Here is an 18,461-nt window from a genome sequence, read left to right on the forward strand (position 1 = left end):
TATCACAAGTACGCCAGGAAAAATCACAACTTACAATGCACAACAAAATTTTTTTATTAAACTTGGAAGAGAAGTTTGCATTACATCTTTTTAATAAGCTCTTGGAAGAGCTCAGGAGAGAGAGTTCTAGAGGCTGGTTTCTGGCCTAAGCTTTGGAATATATCACTCGGCTCATTGATTCCTTGAGCCTGAGAAAGGGCACAATGGCTTAAAACTGAGCCGGGATGCTTGCCTGTAAAGCAATACAAGGCAGCTTCCCTAGCTACCAAAATACATTTATTTATGTTTGAGGCTAAGGGGTTCTCCGATAAGACTGCACTAAGTTCTTAACATTTTAGGAGCTTGGCATAGGCGATCTCTGAATAGTCTAAATAAAAAACCCGCACTATGTCGGCTCTGAAGGCAGGTATGTAGTGCCAAAGAGATGCATCTCGACCCTCTGACTTTGGCCGCGTTCCTCCTACGCGCATAGCAAACTTGTCCACTTCAAAAGTAGTCTGTCAACATGTCAATATAGAAGTTAGGAAGCGTGAAATGATACAACTAAAAATAATTTGCTTTACAACTAAGAAGTTAGGACATACCTCAGTTGCATCGTCACTTGCAACTAGTTGCTCATTTGTCAAGTTTATGCTTCCTTGGTCTTGAGCATCGCCAGCAACCAAGGGCATGTGTGGTTCAAAGGCAGCTACACTCTCATAGAATTGCACATCTTGCTTTATTTTGTTCTTGCCTCTTGCTTGCCTCCTTAGCTCTCACACAAGCCAGGCTCTGATACCATAAAGAGAATATGGGGGAGAGGGAGAGCTTCAAACCTTAGCAAGCAAACACACACACACAAGAGAGAGCAAGACACAAGAGAGAGATGGATGGCTGAATTTTCTTCTATCTTCTTCTCTACTCAACCAACATAACATAAAGATAAGAGTGAACACCATATGGGTTAGTACTCAACTACCACAACATACAAGGGTCGGTCCATAATGTGAACCCGACTAAATGAGCTAGCGCTATAACTATGCCAGTCTCTAGTAATCCAAAATGGCTATCACACAGCCTGTCATCCCACTGGCCGCATATCACTCATAATCTCACCAACCATGCCAGTGGTGTGAGCGGTAGGCAACATTCAATATTTGCCAACCTTTGTGGTGGAGATAGTGAAGGGCTTCTACTATCCTTGAGGAGGGGTATGGTTACAGACACAAGCCATCCGGGACCGAGAGTCTATGATGTTGTTCGGGTCCTGGGGCATCTTGAAGTAGAGCAGATGCAATCAGCTCATCAGGTTCTCTTGGAGAGGGTGGATAGGATGTTGAAGAAGATGGGGGGGGGGGGTTGAAGGAGATGAGGCCTTGGAAAAAGAATTGGGGGAGTGTAAGATTCCTCCCTCTAGCTTTTGAGATGTAAAGGTATAAGAACCTCCCCTTCAGTCTCTGTAATCATCCCTTAATTCAGAATACAAGAAAATATTGTTTTCCCTTGTTTTTGGCCTAGAGAGAGAAAATGTTCTGGAGAGAGATAATACAAATTGAGATATTTTTGGATACAAAGTTTCTCCTAATATCTAAGATGAATTCCCCTGAAACAGAAGTTCAAAAAGAATTTTTCAATGTGCATTAGAAATTAATTGAATATGTGTATTAAAGACCTTAGCCTAAGGGTCCACATTTTCAAAATTTTTTGACTAAATAAGGTTCTAAAGGGCCAATAGAATTAATCCAAGTGTTGGGATGACAAATAAGGTCCAAAGAAGGTTCTAAAGGGCCAATAGAATTAATCCAAGTGTTGGGATGACAAAAATACAAAGAATAAAAGAAAATACTCCCAAAATGAGTAAATGCTCACATAAGATGACGAGTTGACCAAGTATTGGGTTTATTAGTTAAAAATTAAGGTTTATTCGTAAAAAAATCAAATTTTGACACCTCAGTAAGGAGGGAGAGGACTCAATTTCATATTGGGTGTGAGTGGTTTGTCTATTTAATTTTTGCATGAGAGCCGGGCCTAGGAACTCTTTTCCCTGGTACCCGGGACAAAACATAACCAAATTTGGCTAACCCATGGGACTGGATGGGGTTAGGTTGGTGGACTGATGGATTCCTATAATAAAATTCAATTCTGTTCAAGGTACAATAGTTGAAGTAAATCACGGATAATCCTTAATCTATGGAAAAGAATCAATGGTTGTGCCTCTTTGACGAGGAAAAAAGCGTTGGTCTCTATGATTTAAGTGCAAGTTCCTCCCTTGATCTGGCCATGTGATCCACGGATTCGGTTGAAATGCAAAAGGGAAGTTAAGGCTCTTGACTACGTTAGAATATTTTCCTGGAGGAATCGCCCGTGCTTTCTGGGTGAGGAAAGTTTTTTCCGGTCTCGGTTTCGGAGGAACCGAGTGTTGAAATGGGAGGAGTGAGGAGAGGATGGGCCCGCATCTGAGTAATGAGGGGGGAACATAGATGATTCTTCAAGGAGTGGGGTTTCAAATAGATTTAGCTCCAAGAAATCTTGTCTTGATGTGCCTCCTCCTCAGCCGCCTTTCATTGTGCCTCTTCAACTTCCTGCTCTTCAGGGGTAGGACCTTGGCTGGGCTATGGGGGAATGGGCTCTTTGCCTGTGGGGTCGGCGCGTGGTGGCACTTTGCCATGGTGATTGGGGTGGAGGCAAAGAGATGCCCATTGAGTTGTATGGCCCTCGGAAGCTCCTCCCACCCTGCGGCGTGGTAGAGGACTTTGGTGAGGAGGGTGGTGGTTGCGAGCTTGCCTTGATGGTTCGAGCAGACGATGCAGCTCTTTGTGTAAATACTCTGTCTAATTCACAGGCGTCCCCTGGTGAACTCTGGCCAATTTGGATAGGTTGCAGGTGGCTAAACCTGTCAATCCACCTGGTAGTTAATAAAAGTTAAAGGGCCCTTATCGGCATCACCAGCTTCCCTTGGGTGATGTTGCTCCATTCCACGCCATCTTTGGTGGTTGTGTCCCTGAAAGTGCCTTTCATCACATTGGTGAGCCTCACATATGGTTGGTCTAGCCAGGGGGAGATGGAGGGCATCTCTGATGAGGTCTACACTGAGGTGAACTGTCTGCGAGGGCTACCCCTCATTGTCCAGCACCTGACCTGTGTGCTACTTAGCATCATAAGTCTCTGTAAAATATAAGCACTTGTAGAGGTCTGGTCCCCACGGCTCCATAGTGGGCAGGCCTTCAAGTCCCAGCTACGTGAAAGATCCCTGCCCCCTCTGCGCAACGAATTCAGGGGTGCTAGTGGTGGAAGTAGCACTTCTTGCGCAGGGCAGAGCCTCTCACTCGGGGCCTCGCCCACGGATATCCAGACAAGAGACTAATCCCTCGGTTCTTCCAAAACCAAACAATATGAAATTGCATATTTCACAGATTTAGCTGTTTTTAAAACAATCTTTTAATGCAACCATAGTATCACTGATCACAATCCTCCAAAATATCTAGGTTGAATTCTAATTTCCAATCATTCCTTCATCGGTGTTCCTATGGCATCGTTGGCAACCAGAACGCTCACCACCTGTTCACTCAGGGGCCTTTTCAATAGTTCCTAGCTCATAGTACTCGGAAATATATTCACTTATAAAAGTTTAGATGGACTCTCCGTTAAAGATCAGCAATATCAACCAACAGATCTATATAAAAGAGCCATGCATTCATCCGTTGAGGGGACTAGCAAGGACAATCAACCAGATCCATGCCCGAGTTCAGAAAACAACTCTAACTCCTTGTTCCATTTTCTTCCTCGACGCATGTGTCGGTATCTTCACTGACCCAGAGCCCAAGCACCGTATGGTCAGCACCCTCTAGGCTCCTTCGTAGGTCACCTAGCGCTTCACTCATAGGCCCCTTCCTTGGTCCCTCATCCACCGTACTACCGGAAGCTCACCATTTAAATCAAACCGAGGCTGGTCAAGACCTCAATCGACCTTGCTACGCGAGACGTCCTCCGTTGACTCTCCGTCAGCTGTTGCAACTTTATCAGAGTTAGGTCTCCACGACTTCATTCACAAGATGGTCAAAATGCTTTCCCAGCATTCTTGACATAAAACAATCATAAAAAAAAAACAGGTTATAAATACAATTTCTAACGAACTCTCATCTTTCCACATTGTTCCACATCACTTCTCGTTATTTCACATTCTTCTACATCAATTCGCATTGTTTATTCCACATCCAATCATATGTATTCACATCGTCTTCATCCATTCTCATCCAATCACATCATATTACATCTCATCACATCTATCCTCATCACATCATCTTCATCCATTCTTCTTCCATTCTTCATCCATTCTCATCCAATCACATCCAATCACATCCAATCACATCATATTACATCTCATCACATCTATCCTCATCACATCTCATCCATTCTCATCTACTCATATCCACATCACATCACATCACATCACATCCATTCACATCACATCTCATCCATTTCACATCTACCCCGATCCACATCACATCCATTTCACATCTACCCCGATCCACATCACATCACATCACATCCATTCACATCACATCTTATCCATTCACATTTATCCCGATTCACATCACATCACATCCATTCACATCACATCTCATCCATTCACATTTATTTACATCACATCACATTTACATCTCATCGTATCCATCACATTCATTACATCCATATCACATCACATACATTCCATCCACATTACATCATGTCCATATCTCATTCTCATTCATTTACATCACATCAAAATTGCTTTTTACAATTATGTTACAAAACATGCAAAGGAATAGCTAAAAAGGTTTTTAATTAAGAAGTTGTCCTTAATTGATATAAAGGTTTACATGTTTAATTGATGCTTCTGACCAATACATGGTGTGAGAACTCAAACATAGATGTAAGTCTAAATGTTGACAGGAGTATGATGGATTCCATAACTTTGTTGTGTCTTATTCAATAGTGAAGAAATGATGATATCAACGTATTAATAGAAGAGATTTGAATTCTCCATGGAATTTAGAGTTGATTGCCTAAAGGAAAAAAGGATTTTTATAGCTACACTCATTTATAGAACCTTTAGGTTGATATATCTTTATCCTTAGAAACTTGTTGGAGTCATAAAGTAGGAACTAAGAAGAAAGTCATTCAACTCCAAGACAAATGATGAGTAAGATTGGAAAGACAACATTGAAATCTACAGATTGATATTATATAACCCATCTTGGACTCTAGAGAATGATTTCTAATCGTTGAGAAGAAATCTAATTAGAGTCTTTAATTGGGCTTAAAGGCTATATAATAATGTTATAGAGAATAGGGATGTTGTCATTTGGTAAGAGTTCTATTAGATTCAATAATGTGCCCTTGAGTATATTGAAAGTTGGTAAGGGATTGGCTCCTTAGATCAATTTCGAGTATGGTTTCTGCTTGTTAGATTAGAAATGGATGAGTTTACAAACAAAGTAAGTAATGCCTGATTTTTACAATGGTTGATCTCCACTTGATGTTATTTTATAGAACTTGGTTAAGTCCATGTCAAATTTATGTGGTTAATCATGAGCAATGGTATTTTGAGAAAGAGTTAAGCCATTAACTATTTATGCATGGTGTGGTCATGCATACACACATCAAACACACAATCATAGAGTCCCCTCATAGCTCTTGTTAGAAAAGCATTTTCTCAATGCTTTACTCTCATGTTATTTCTATGGGTGACGTGCTCTATTTTGTAAGGCTCCCTTTATGAGGAGTAGTCATTGTGGTGGTGGTGGCCACTGACAATTCCTAGCTTAGGCACTAGATGGTGGCCAAGTGTGATTAGATGGTTAGGAGATGGCTTATACACAGTTGGCACTCTGCCAAGTAGGATGCATGCTTATGTAGGCTATGTGATCGCATTAGTGAGTGTTGGGCACACAGCAAATCGAGGACACAATATTCTTGGGTTACACAACCCATTTGAGGGTCCAGATGGTCTCGGATGGCCGTGGGAGCTATGCTAAGTCCCTTTTAGACTTTGTTGTGGCCTAATATGGTCCCAATCAGATGAGAGTCTAGATATTATTACATTTTTTATGCTTTATTCTCTATTATGCTGAAATTTCCTTGGTAAGGGTTGATCATGATCTTGATACACACTTAAACTATTAATACTGACAAACAATATGAAATCGTACAACACTAAACAAGATAGCAATGCTGAAATTGAAATGACATAGGCACTAGGGTCGACCCCCCTTGTAATATATGTATTATCAAGGCTTTCTTAAGATACAAGCTTCATGGGAAATACATATGAGATTTCCAATGAAATTTAGCCATTCGTAGTTTCACAGTACATGAGATTTTATTCTTACACATGCATGGCTTAATCTTTGAGATAAGCATATGAAGACTGGCAGGATCAACAAGGTAGCTATCCTCGATCACACGAATGGCATGAAGGACAAACTAGCGCACCCACATCGAGAAAAAGTTACAAATTGCAGTTGTAAGGCAAGGCCCACCATCGACACATGATTTGACAAGGCTAAGGTAAGCTCTTGATTGGAACACACATGATGCAGTCCCTTCAAATACCAGAAGTAAGCATTAAGTCACATCGATGCAACGAACTCAAAAATCTCAAGTTTAAGTGTGCACTCGCATATACATGTGCACATGTTTATTCAAAATTAATGACAAATTTTATGGCTTTCATTTTTACCATATAATGGTTGGGAAAAATTTGGATTTGAATAGGTAATTTGACTATGATAATTTATTTTCTATAACTCAATGATTACAAGGTGGGTATCTATGTCAATACGAATCTTTTGTTTGAAAGAAGCTTAAATAGTGAGCTTGCCATGGCGTGAGAATTAGTATTCACATAGTGAGCTTTCCATGGATTGAGAATTAGTATTCACATACACAACACCTTTCTACTTGGTGTCAAAAAATTTAAGACGACTTGGTGCTAACTTGTTGATAGAAAAGGTTCTCTAAAAAGAAAAACAAACTAAGCTCCAATAGGACAAGGTATTTACAAATAAAGGGAATTTTCATACATACTTATGGATTAGATTTCTCCTTAATTTCTTTATGGATGCATAGGTCTATAAACATATGTAAAATATAGTGGTACACTATGTGTAAAGGAGGCATTGTCCCATTATAAGGAGGATTACTTGCTATAGAATTCCCAACCATACCATTAAGATAGCTTTGCATGGCATGTTTGCATGATGACAATGTGCCTCAATGGACATATGTTTTTGACCTTATATGTACATATCATGTGGTGCTAAATCGGGGAGGCACTTAAGAGCCTACAGGTCCCCAATGTTGACCAATCCACACAACCCTGAAATATAGTGTAAAACCCTACTTAGCTTACCCTTAAAATATTTGTCATCAGCAACAAGGGGGGTCACAAATTTTTCCCATAATCAAAGCCTGGGTGCCAATACCTTAAGGAGACCTTGATATAGAATACCCTTGTATACTAGCCACAAGCATGTATATTTACAACCATGTGCATATACCTAGAAATTATTTTATTGGGGTAGAGACATTAAGGTTGCAATGGGCTTTGGACCCATTTCAACTTAAAAGAAGCATGATTTTGAAAATTGGGTTTAGAAAAGGCTATCTCAAGAACATTTTGTGGAATATGTTTTACTTGAAGGTTAAGATACCTTGTATGCCTTCAATTTTGAAGTCCAAGACAGGGTTGAAGGTTAAGATACCTTGTATGCCTTTAATTTTTAAGTCGAAGATAGGGTTACAAATTTTAGCCACAATGTAGACACAAGTGAAGAAAAACATTAACACAATGTTAACCTTTATCACCTTTGCAAACATACTCCATATATTATCCAACTTAAATGAACATGTGAGAATAAAGTAAATAAAGAGATGTATGTGTGTGTATGTGTGCATGTGCTTGTCAATTTCCAATCCACCAAGTTGGACCTAGACTTGCAAACATGATCAAAAGCTAAAAATAAAAGTGGGGAATTACTTTATGGAAATTTTTATACCTTCACTGTTATAAAGGACATCATGAAGTCAAAACCAATCTTCTAGCATTATAACAAGCCTTAGCATCTTGCAAAGCACTAAATACAAATGCAATATTTGAATAATTAACATCTACAAGAACTAAAATAGATTTGAGTATATAAACACCTTAGTATACTTGCAAACCATAAAAAAAATAAATGAGATACTCAAATACTAACATCCAATAAGAATTTAAAGTATAATTAAGAAGACAAGTTGTTGTCATTATTGTAGGATCATCACTCCAAATATGTGAGCACTATCCAACAAAACAAAGTAGTTAGAATAGATAAATAGGTATTATTTCCATGCTCCACTTTTCATCGATATCACATTTGAAAGTATAGACTAATAATAGCTACAACAATTTTATTTAACTTATATACACTTAACCGAATAGATTTAGCTATCCAATCCATTAAATGAAAGATTAAAGTGTCATATAGAGAAATGTTTAACCTGGACCATCACATGTATACAACATGACTAATACGAAAAAAATAACTTTTTGTCACAATAGTTAAATCTCGCTGTGGAGGTATAGGCTTTAGGTTGGGACTTGGCATGGAATAGTATATTATAATTAAACTCCTTGCAATGAAAACAAGTGCAAATACCCCTTTATAAAAGGGTGTCTCACCACTATGTTACTATGTAGTGTTTTTATTATAAACAATAACTACACTTACATAAATAATAATTGCGATAATCAAAACATATCTACACAAAACCCAAATTTTCCAAAAATAAAATTATAAAATTAAACCTCCACCCTTGGATCTTTAGCTTGTGATCAATAACTATACTTACACGAAAATAAATGCTAGTCAAAACATCTCTCCACCAAATATAAGAATTTTCAAAAAATAAAATCCTTCATCCTTAGATCGCTTAATGACTTATCTCCCAAGGGGACTTTGATTGGACAAATTTTCACAATTCCTCACAATATCTTGCATAAGTCAAGACCAAAAGAAAACTAACAATATAATTGATAGCAACATCTTGTGTTGCAATAGAGAAGGGTGACCACCATTATAATGAAATACAACTAAATATGAATGCCTATATTATGCACATCATAAGTCAAGTTGTAAGAAATGTAAAGAGATGCTGATAGATAAATAACCACTGAATACAAGCTCTACCTAGAATTCCAACTTTGTGAGCCTATGCATAAGGAGACAGTAATTAATGGAGGTATCATGCAAAGAGGGCACCAAAATGTTGTTTCCATAAATATATTATTAGTGTTTTTAAAAAATAAGAGTGTTTTTCAAAGGTTTTATTTTAGTATGTAATGGTTAATGCTTGAAAAACTCAAAGAAATAATGACCCTCCTTGCCTTTCTATTTGCATTCATTCACCCATGTCCTTTCATTTAAGGTCTCATTATTGTAATAAAAAGGCCCCAAGGGCTCATTCTACGAGTAGGGTAGAGGGCGGGGGCTCATGTACTAAGGTTGTGTTAATTAATGTACTATTAATTAAATGACTCGTCTCACTGGCATTTAATTAATACAACTACATAATTTGGTACCTCTCTGATAATCATAATGCATCTATAGAGAGAGAAAACATGAAATGAAATGAAAACATATTATGGTTTGCGGGACTCTAAAAAATGACCTATAGATATTATGGTTTGCGGGACTCGTGCACATTAATAAATTAATGCCTAACCTTACATGCCAAGGTTAGGTGCGGCGCAATAGCCGACTAGCGAGAGAGAGAAATGACCACCACCACAGAGAGAGAGAGGGGTTGGTCACACCCTAGAGCGAGACAGAGGACAACGATTCACGACCAAGATTGGGCGACAGAGATAGAGACCCACCCACTCTTGTGCTACAAGCGACCAAGATTGGCCTAGTCTACAATCGACCGAGAAAACGAGAGAGGGAGAGAGATTATCTGATCAATTGCCTTCGGATGGCAAGAAGGGCGGTGGAAAAATCTTTACCGAGGCTCCATATGATTAAAACCCCCCCCTCACTTATGAATTAATACAAAAACAAAATTGGGGACCCATATTAGCACTCTCATTCGCTTAGCCCAATGTATTCGGTATAATAAATCTCTTAACAGTTTGATGGAGTACAGTTGAGATAGGATGAGAAACAACGAGAGATTACTACGTCATGATGTGGTGGTAATAAAGGCTCCTGTCTTGCAATAAATCCCACCAGATGCCCTCAATCTGGAACACCACGACCCTCCATCCAGAGACAGATCCAAGAAATCCTCCCACGATAAGACATGCTCCCATCACACAGGCCTGGCATAATGCATTCCCTCCTGACATTCCCTCTGCCATCAGATCAGTTCTAGCCAAGGCTGGTATCCTCATTAGCAGCAGATCTCACTCTACACAGTATCATCTGCTGAATTATGTGTACATACACTAGTGTTAGATGTTCTCTTTTTACTTTTTCTCATGGCTCCGTATATCCATGGTACCATTGTATCACTTTTGGTCCCCTAGACACTTGGGGTCTTTCGAAGACATTAGCATTACTTTCTTTCTTTCTCTGTCTCTCTTCCCCCCTCGCACACAATGATGATACAATAAATATTTAGTGCTACCGTACATATATTACAATGCTAAAATGTACACAGCTTCATCATGCCAATTTAATGGTGTGTGCAACCTCAACAGTCACTCATCAACCCTCTGAGAGCTTCACTTCGTTCCGGATGTTTTAGCTTTTTCATGGCCTTGCATTCAATCTGGCGAATCCTTTCCCTGGTGACATGAAACAACTTGCCTATCTCTTCTAGAGTCCTCCTCTTGCCATCATCGAGCCCGAATCGTAGCTTCACTACATCTTTCTCTCTCGGCTTCAGAGTCATAAGTACTGTGTTCAGGTCTTCTTTTAGCAGCTGTTTTGCAATTTTGGACTCGGGAGGCTCCATTGACACATCAGGAATAATATCCTGAAAGAGGTATATTCACATGACAGTGCTTGTGTGGTTAAGTACCATGAAGACATTTTTCTAAAAATCTGGGGCTTAAGATAATTTGTGTAAAATTTATGGTGATTAAGAACACTTACTCCCAAATTAAAGTTCAGGTCCTTTCCCATCGGCTTCTCCATTGACCTGCAAAACTTTGATGCCCTGGAAACCACCCTCAGCTTTTCCATGCTAATCCCGGTAAGCCTGGCTACATCAGCATCGCAAGGAGGGCATCCATGCTTCTGCCAAAGGATTCTCCTGGCTCTTCTTACACGTAGCAAAGTGTCAAACAAATGAGCCTGCACGTACGGTACCAGTGAGTGCTTGTGCTTATATTGAACAATCTATTTTGCACACCAAGTAGAGTAACATGAGAAAAGAAGCCGACGGGCTCTAGCCCAAGCAGTAAGCACTCAAGCCTCCCACAGTGAGGACCTCGGTTCGAACCTACCCAAGGCATCTAATTTCAGTACTCACTCTCACATCCCAAAAAGAAAAAGAAAAAAGAAACCACACATGAGAAAAGAAGGCACACTAGGCATACAACTGCACTCGCACTCTCTACATAGGTGAAGGCTCAAAGGAAATTAAGTCAGATGAGTGTTACCATTCCATTGGATCGTCTACATCCTCACATCTATTCATACACCAACACATACCCTAATGTTTGCTAGGGGACTATTAGCGTGACATCTGGAGGTTCAAGTACAAAATGTTCCTGAAAATGTGATCTCTGATCTCAGCCCTAATGCCACTGTAAGATGCTAGTGCTCAATGCAATGTCTTGCTGCAAATCTATTTCCAACACCTCCAATCAGCTCTCAGATGGTTGCTCTTGATTGTGTGCTCTAGAGAATGTGAGATGAACAAATGAGGATTCAAAAAACCTTTATATGGAAAAGACATGCCAACTCGGATTCAGGTTAGCCAGCAAAGGGCGTTTCATCCATGGATGCCTTGACCAGGCACCTATAGGGCTGCTAAATCGGAATCGGCCCAAACCTGCTGTCCAAACACAACCCACAAAAGTTGTCCACCATCTACTTGCAGGTGTGCCACATTCTACCCCACTAAAACTACGGTTGCCCTCACTTGCATGGCATCCACGCAGCATGTCCTCCTCCCAATAAAGGAAAAGACCTATCACAGTCTCATCCAAAATGCCAACTTTCTCAAGCATTGCTTGACTGCCTTGTGTCCACTTTTATGGCTAACATTCTGTCCTTGCCCCATCACCACTAAAATGTGCTAGAAAAACTGCCAACTTCTCTTGTGAAGATCAAACACCAACCGCCAATGAGCATCCTCCTGAACAAACACATCGTGTCGAAGTGCTGACTCCTGTAGAGCATCAACCTGTACAAGATCTGGCATAACAGCCTCCTCTAGAGAACACTCAATAAAACCTCCAGCTACCTAAGAATATCTGCATGTGGATCACCATCCCTCGCTTCCCAAAGCCCCACATATGGCTACTGACAAATGAATCAAATGGAATCCCACTGTTTTTGAAAAACTACTACATCAACCTTATATCTACCAGTACCTCTGAACACGAGCATGCTCAGACCAACAGTTCCCTGTCTACTAGGTGCCAACGTTTGGTCCTGCTTGACGACACCTCCCTGTGGAACATACTCAAGAAAGTACACCCTACGATACACCAAAGATAACACTCCAACCTCTATCATCAGCTGCTGTCAAAATCGTCAAGTGTCAACCTCCTGTGGGAAAGTCACATACACTAACATCTCCTCCTATGGTACCATCTTTGCTGAAGAAACACCAATTGGCACATCCTCTTAACATCCACTGATATGCCCTCGTGTAGTAAGGACACATCCACTAGCATGCCCTCTTATGGTCTTGCCATGACATCAACTAACATACATGACATCAAAAACTAAAGAAACCCGACCCAACGCAATTGGCAACTGAAAAGAGTTCTCCTGCACTAACCAAGAAACCGTACACCACCATTGGAGACAAAGAATCGCCACCCAATGCAAACGAAAGCTGTGATTAAATACCTTGCTAAAAACTTCCTCCTTCCATGCCTAAGTGAACGGAAGCTGTGAAGACTCTCCCCTAAATATCATACCAGAAACATTCTCTTTCCATGCCTATGTCTCAATGCAATTCTGCACCCTTGGGTGTGCAACTAAACCGAGAAATGAAAAGAGCCAAGACACTTGCACACGCGCCTCCTTCACAATCACCTTCTGAGTCTAAAGAAGCCGCCTCCTTTGATTGCTCCTCCAATGTCATCGGACAATCCTTTGGAATGTGCTTGGTGGTGTCACAATTAAAACATTGACCGCTGGCTCGGAACTCCTCTTGAGAGAGTCGGGTCCCTGACAATTGCGCACTGGCCATCGGCAGCTGGACGGTTTGCGGGAGCATGAGTAGAAGCTTCCAAAAACACACCAGCAGGTAGTTGATTACCTACGTGTCCCATCCATGGGTGCCATGCCTGGGCACCTACAGGACTCCTAAATCGGCCCAAATCAGGCACAGCCCACAAAAGTTGTCCACTAACTACTTGCAGGTGTGTCACACAATGACTAGAGGAACAACAAATCCAAGATCTGTCACACGGTTTCAGGGTTCTCAGTCACGTCCAAGATGCAAGCAATAGCCTCAGGAAACTTGCATAGTGACATCCTGCATACCACAAGATAGCTTGAAGCCCAAAGAGAAACACAGTATTACGCCAACATAGACAGAACATTGACATCCTTTATTGTAGGCTCCAGCATAGAATATTTGCACTCCTCCGTTACAGCTGCGAGGATTTTTTTTCAAAGGTTTCCCAAGACCTCATGGTCCTCGGTCGGCCAAATTCTGAGACACTGACCTGGACTGATCTCCTTCATTCTAGAACCTGACGTGTACTCCTCCTCGCATCTTCTGTCCTCCCGAGGCCATGACGGCCCGGGGACCATTCCCTACTCCATGACAACAAGAGGGATCAAAACTCCTGGTGACATGGCTTCCAGCTTACGGCTGGTTGCCACATCACCAAGAATTCTTCCCCGGAAAGCACACCTCTGGAGGTAACCCTAATAGACCCTGATAGTGCTTTCGATCTCTCTTGAAAACCCCCAAGTGCTTGAACCCTACTGATCACGGACTCATATGAGCTCATGTAAATAGATGAGAAGGAGAAGTGATATGTGGACCGAGTCGAAGGCCTTAAAAGCAACAGTAAACCCACTGCCAGTGTGCCTTAGTCAATCACCACATGGCACAGAGATAGATTACTCAGCGAAGCGACAGAGTACTGCACAGACACCTATCACTGACTTCTTTGGCCCTCACTAGAGAGCCCCGGCCTACACTCAGCCCATACAAGATCCGCCAGGACAGATGGACATGGAGAGAGCTAGGAGTAAGCGCTCCCCAGGCCCGCAGCATGTTGGCACCACGCCCTCGACGAGTCCTCCAAGAGACAGCACAGCTCAGGGATCCAAACCTTCTACCCACTACCTCCACACCTGGGGCATTCTTTAGCATACCCATGAAATAAAAACTCACAATTTTAGGCATCCAGGTCAAGGATCATACCATGCAAATAAAATCTCAAACCTTGCACCTAACACAACATAATTAATTTCTCCAAAAAACAAAGTCACAATGTTATGTCATTGCCAGAGAATCCTTCTCCAGCATCACTACCTTCTAATAATATTTCACACAAGATATATCATGTCTCCATCAATGTATTGCAAAGTTTCATACTTGAACATATTCTGAATTTGCAGCCTACAAGCTGCTAGCTGCTTGATGAAGACCATTAAAAACAGCAATGTGCTATCAACAAGGTTTTGAGAACTTACTGGCAGACGAACTAATCGAGAGTGTGCAAAGATCGCCCTTGTCACAGCCTGCCTAATCCACCAGTGTGCATAGGTTGAAAACTTAAAGCCCTTGTTTGGATCAAACTTTTCACAACCCCTGATAAGACCCATGCTGCCTTCCTGCAAGTTATGTATGTAGTTTAGATCCATTTGACAGACAGATCAAGGTTTGCATAAAGGCTCTGCATGGAAAAACCTACAAAGTCATGCAACAGTTACATAATAATTCAAAAACAGTGGTTATGTCCTTTTGAAGGCAACTAAACATCACAATTAAATCAATCAAAAGGTTTCCTAAAGAGCAGCTTAGAGTTTCCCTGACTATGGAGACTGCAGATTGACTTTCATCCAGTGACAGGAGAAGCCCATCAGAGCTAGGTATGAAAATTGCTCATTAGGTTTCTACATCTAAGAGAGCAGGGTTTCGTTCCATATTTCAAACCCAAACAGAAGGTCTATAGCTGTCATAAATTAGGAGTTCTTCCCTTATGGCTTGATGCCTTTGGCTAACATTTATAAACTACCTAAAGAGTCTCTGCCTCATGTCTCCCCTCATCAGGAATGCATAGTATGGACAATAAACCATCAACTCCATCATGCATAGTATGGACTGGATACTACGACATCCCCACTAACGTTGTCAGTGCCCAATAGTGGGTGTAGAACTTGGTATCAATATATTCTCCCACACACACACCCCACGCGCGCGCACACACACACACACACACACACATAAGAGCATACATTCATACAAAGGTCTGTGTACTGAGTTTCTGTCAGAGCTCCGGAGGTACAGGGCACATCTAATTGGCTTTCCTAGCTTTCATCTTATTGGCTCTGTAGATCCATTTAATCTAAAGGTGCACATCTAATTGGCTTTCCTAGCTTTCATCTATAATTTATGCATACACGTGGCCACATTCAGCCCCATAGAAGAAGATACTACTCTCTCTCTCTCTCTCTCTCTCTCTCTCTCAAACACAGACACACACACACATATTCAGGGGTGAGGTATGCATGCACACACAAACACACACATCTTCAGGGGTGACATGTGCATACATGCATGCAAAAACATGTTACTAAATGATGAAGAAGAATGTGCTAAAAAGGGTAAGAGCAAGGATGAATCTATTTTATGCAAAATTGATGAGCCATTAATAGAGTGTCAGCTCCTCATAGAACTCCCTAACCTGAATAAGGTCTTGCACGCTCAATCCTTTGCCTTGATACTTTTTGGCCACTGAAATAACCAGTCTCAAATTGCATCGAATCATTGTGTCCTTGCACTGCTGGCCCTCCGTCAATCTTGTTGAGAAAGCACCTATTTCCATGTGAAGAGCATTTGCCCATTCAGCTAATGTTGGCTGTCTTCCTATCTGCTTTTGCAAAGTTGCCCTGACAACCTCCAAGGCAAGAAGGTCCTACAAGGAGAAGAACCATATCAGACCAAAACTCTCATGGATGCAGTAGGTAACAGTTTGTGTAGCCGGACCTGCTGTTCTAGATTTTAGAGCATGGCAGGTCATGGAGATTTTCATGGTTCTACCTGAATCTTGTGAGACAGCGCAACTTCTTCTGCAGCCGTAAGAAGCTTTGGTTTTCCGGAGCCGTTGTTGAGAAGAAACGAGCGAATGGGATCGATCACAGCGCGTTGGGCCGGGACCTTGCGATGTCTGCTTGGTCTGTCGGGTGAAGCCGCTGCGGCTGCGACTGCGGCAGCGGCAGCGGCTGCAGTGGCTGCTGCGTTAATTCGAGCCTTGGTCCTAGCCCTTCTCCTCTTCACTAATCTCTCGTCACGTCTCATGGATCGCACAGCAACACTCTCCCCTTTCCTCATGTAGGCTGCCCCTTCTTGATGTCCAAGTGTGCGATCTGCCTCATCAGCATTCATCTCACATGCCCTCCTCTCATGTACCTCGAAAAAGCTTACCTCCATGCTGCTCAGCCTTGCTCTCTGCAGCCTAAGGAGGTCTGTTTCGGATATGAAATCCTCGGCGCAACTGTGCAAACATGAGAGCGCAGCCACATATTTGGCTGCTAGAACAGCTTCCCTTGCTAATGCTACCACTGCCTTTGATGCATCCGCTGTTGTTTTCGCTTCATCGATCGGGGTTTCCACGGCTATGGTTCCTTCAACTCTCATCACTGGCATGGCATTTTTAAATTTCAACTTCAGGAAAGATGCAACTGCCCAAGAGCCTACAAAATCTGAAGTGGAGAGGGCATGCCTGAAAAATAGTCCAAATTTTAGTAGTAATAACATAAGCAAAACTTGGCAATAGCCCTTATTTCTTATCTGAAGATTGATGTTACCTTCTTGAGAAGCAGCTGCTGAGAGAGACAGTGGGAGACAGAGAATTATCTGAGACAAAATTATAAGAGCAATGTTGAAGCACAACAGTGGCCATGATGTCGCATATAGAATGGGCTGAATAGACCAGGCCCCAAAACCTTAGCCTACTGCTGCAAATCCTTAGATTAATCTAAAAAATGAATTCTTCCATGGTTGCACAAACCAAAGGATAGGTAGCTTTCAACAACTAATCACTTTCTGCAACTGGATTGGATAGATTAAGCTGTGGAAAACCCCTCAAAAACCCCCCTTTAAAACTGCCCAAATCCTGCAATAAAATCCTCCTTCACAAAGCTTTAGCGTAATTAGTGCCCACTGATCTGCTTTGTTCTGCTTCGCCATTGGACTGCACACAGTCAAACATACACTAATACAATGCAGATAGAGCCTAAATAGCCCTAAGCCCAGCTTAATCAATCACTCAAGGTTTTGTTCTTGCGGCCAGATGAGCTATCTTCTGATCTTTGGCCTATCGTGAAGAGGACGCACAACGCAAACTTGCGATCTCCACCGTTGGATGTTCCATCCGATGGTTCTCACCTCCATCACCTTCCTCCTCCACAAAAAACATGAATTTCACTGGATAGCTCGCCAGCCTATAAGTGCTTCCCACGTAGTTGCCTCGTCAGCTTTTTTAACATAATTCCTTATGCACTTTTGCAAAATATCTTTGCACTTTTTACTTGCGTTTGATCGCTTAAATATTTGAAGAACTAAGAAAATTACTTATTGTTTTGATTGTACTAGACTTCTGACGAGCAAGAAGCATTTTGCATTTAGGTACATGCAAAAGATTTATGTGTAAAATCACTAGGCACATCTAGTTACACACATACACACAAAGATATACGTATGTATATGTACATGTACCTATGAGTACGTGTACGTGAAATCCATTGAAACCATACATGCCACAACTGGAAGATATGTGTAAGTGTGTGCGCGCCTATGAATGCATGTGTGCATGTCACATACACACATGTAAATATGTGTCTGTGTATGCGCATGCACCCATAATATCCATAGATATTGGTCACACTCATACATATATGTATACATCGCCCTCAACTTGCCAAACTAAAAACATCATGTGTGTGCGTATGTGTGTGTGTGTGTGTGTAGGTGAGTGTGTGCACGTGTGACAAATTCTACTATCTCTCTCTCATTTCATTTTTCATTAAAAACAACACATGGGTATATGTAAATAAATACACACACACACACACACTCTCTCTCTCTCTCTCTCT

The 18,461-nt window shown here is 41.4% G+C and overlaps 1 protein-coding gene across 1 annotated transcript; it reads right to left on the bottom strand.

The window, feature by feature from the left end:
• Window positions 1–10,085: 10,085 nt before the first annotated feature.
• LOC147613307 (uncharacterized) lies at window positions 10,086–17,825 on the bottom strand. The gene is made up of 6 exons (XM_086782591.1): window positions 17,175–17,825; window positions 16,408–17,089; window positions 16,052–16,282; window positions 14,838–14,978; window positions 11,097–11,297; window positions 10,086–10,977 (listed from the first exon to the last, which is right to left on the bottom strand). Exons 1-6 carry the CDS (start codon window positions 17,267–17,269, stop codon window positions 10,693–10,695), a joined length of 1,635 nt encoding a protein of 544 aa, XP_086638717.1. The 5' UTR covers window positions 17,270–17,825; the 3' UTR covers window positions 10,086–10,692.
• Between the last annotated feature and the right edge of the window lie 636 nt (window positions 17,826–18,461).

Source organism: Cibotium barometz, chromosome 44 (assembly GCF_041138505.1).
Source record: "Cibotium barometz isolate CiBa-2024 chromosome 44, ASM4113850v1, whole genome shotgun sequence".
Taxonomy (NCBI): domain Eukaryota; kingdom Viridiplantae; phylum Streptophyta; class Polypodiopsida; order Cyatheales; family Cibotiaceae; genus Cibotium; species Cibotium barometz.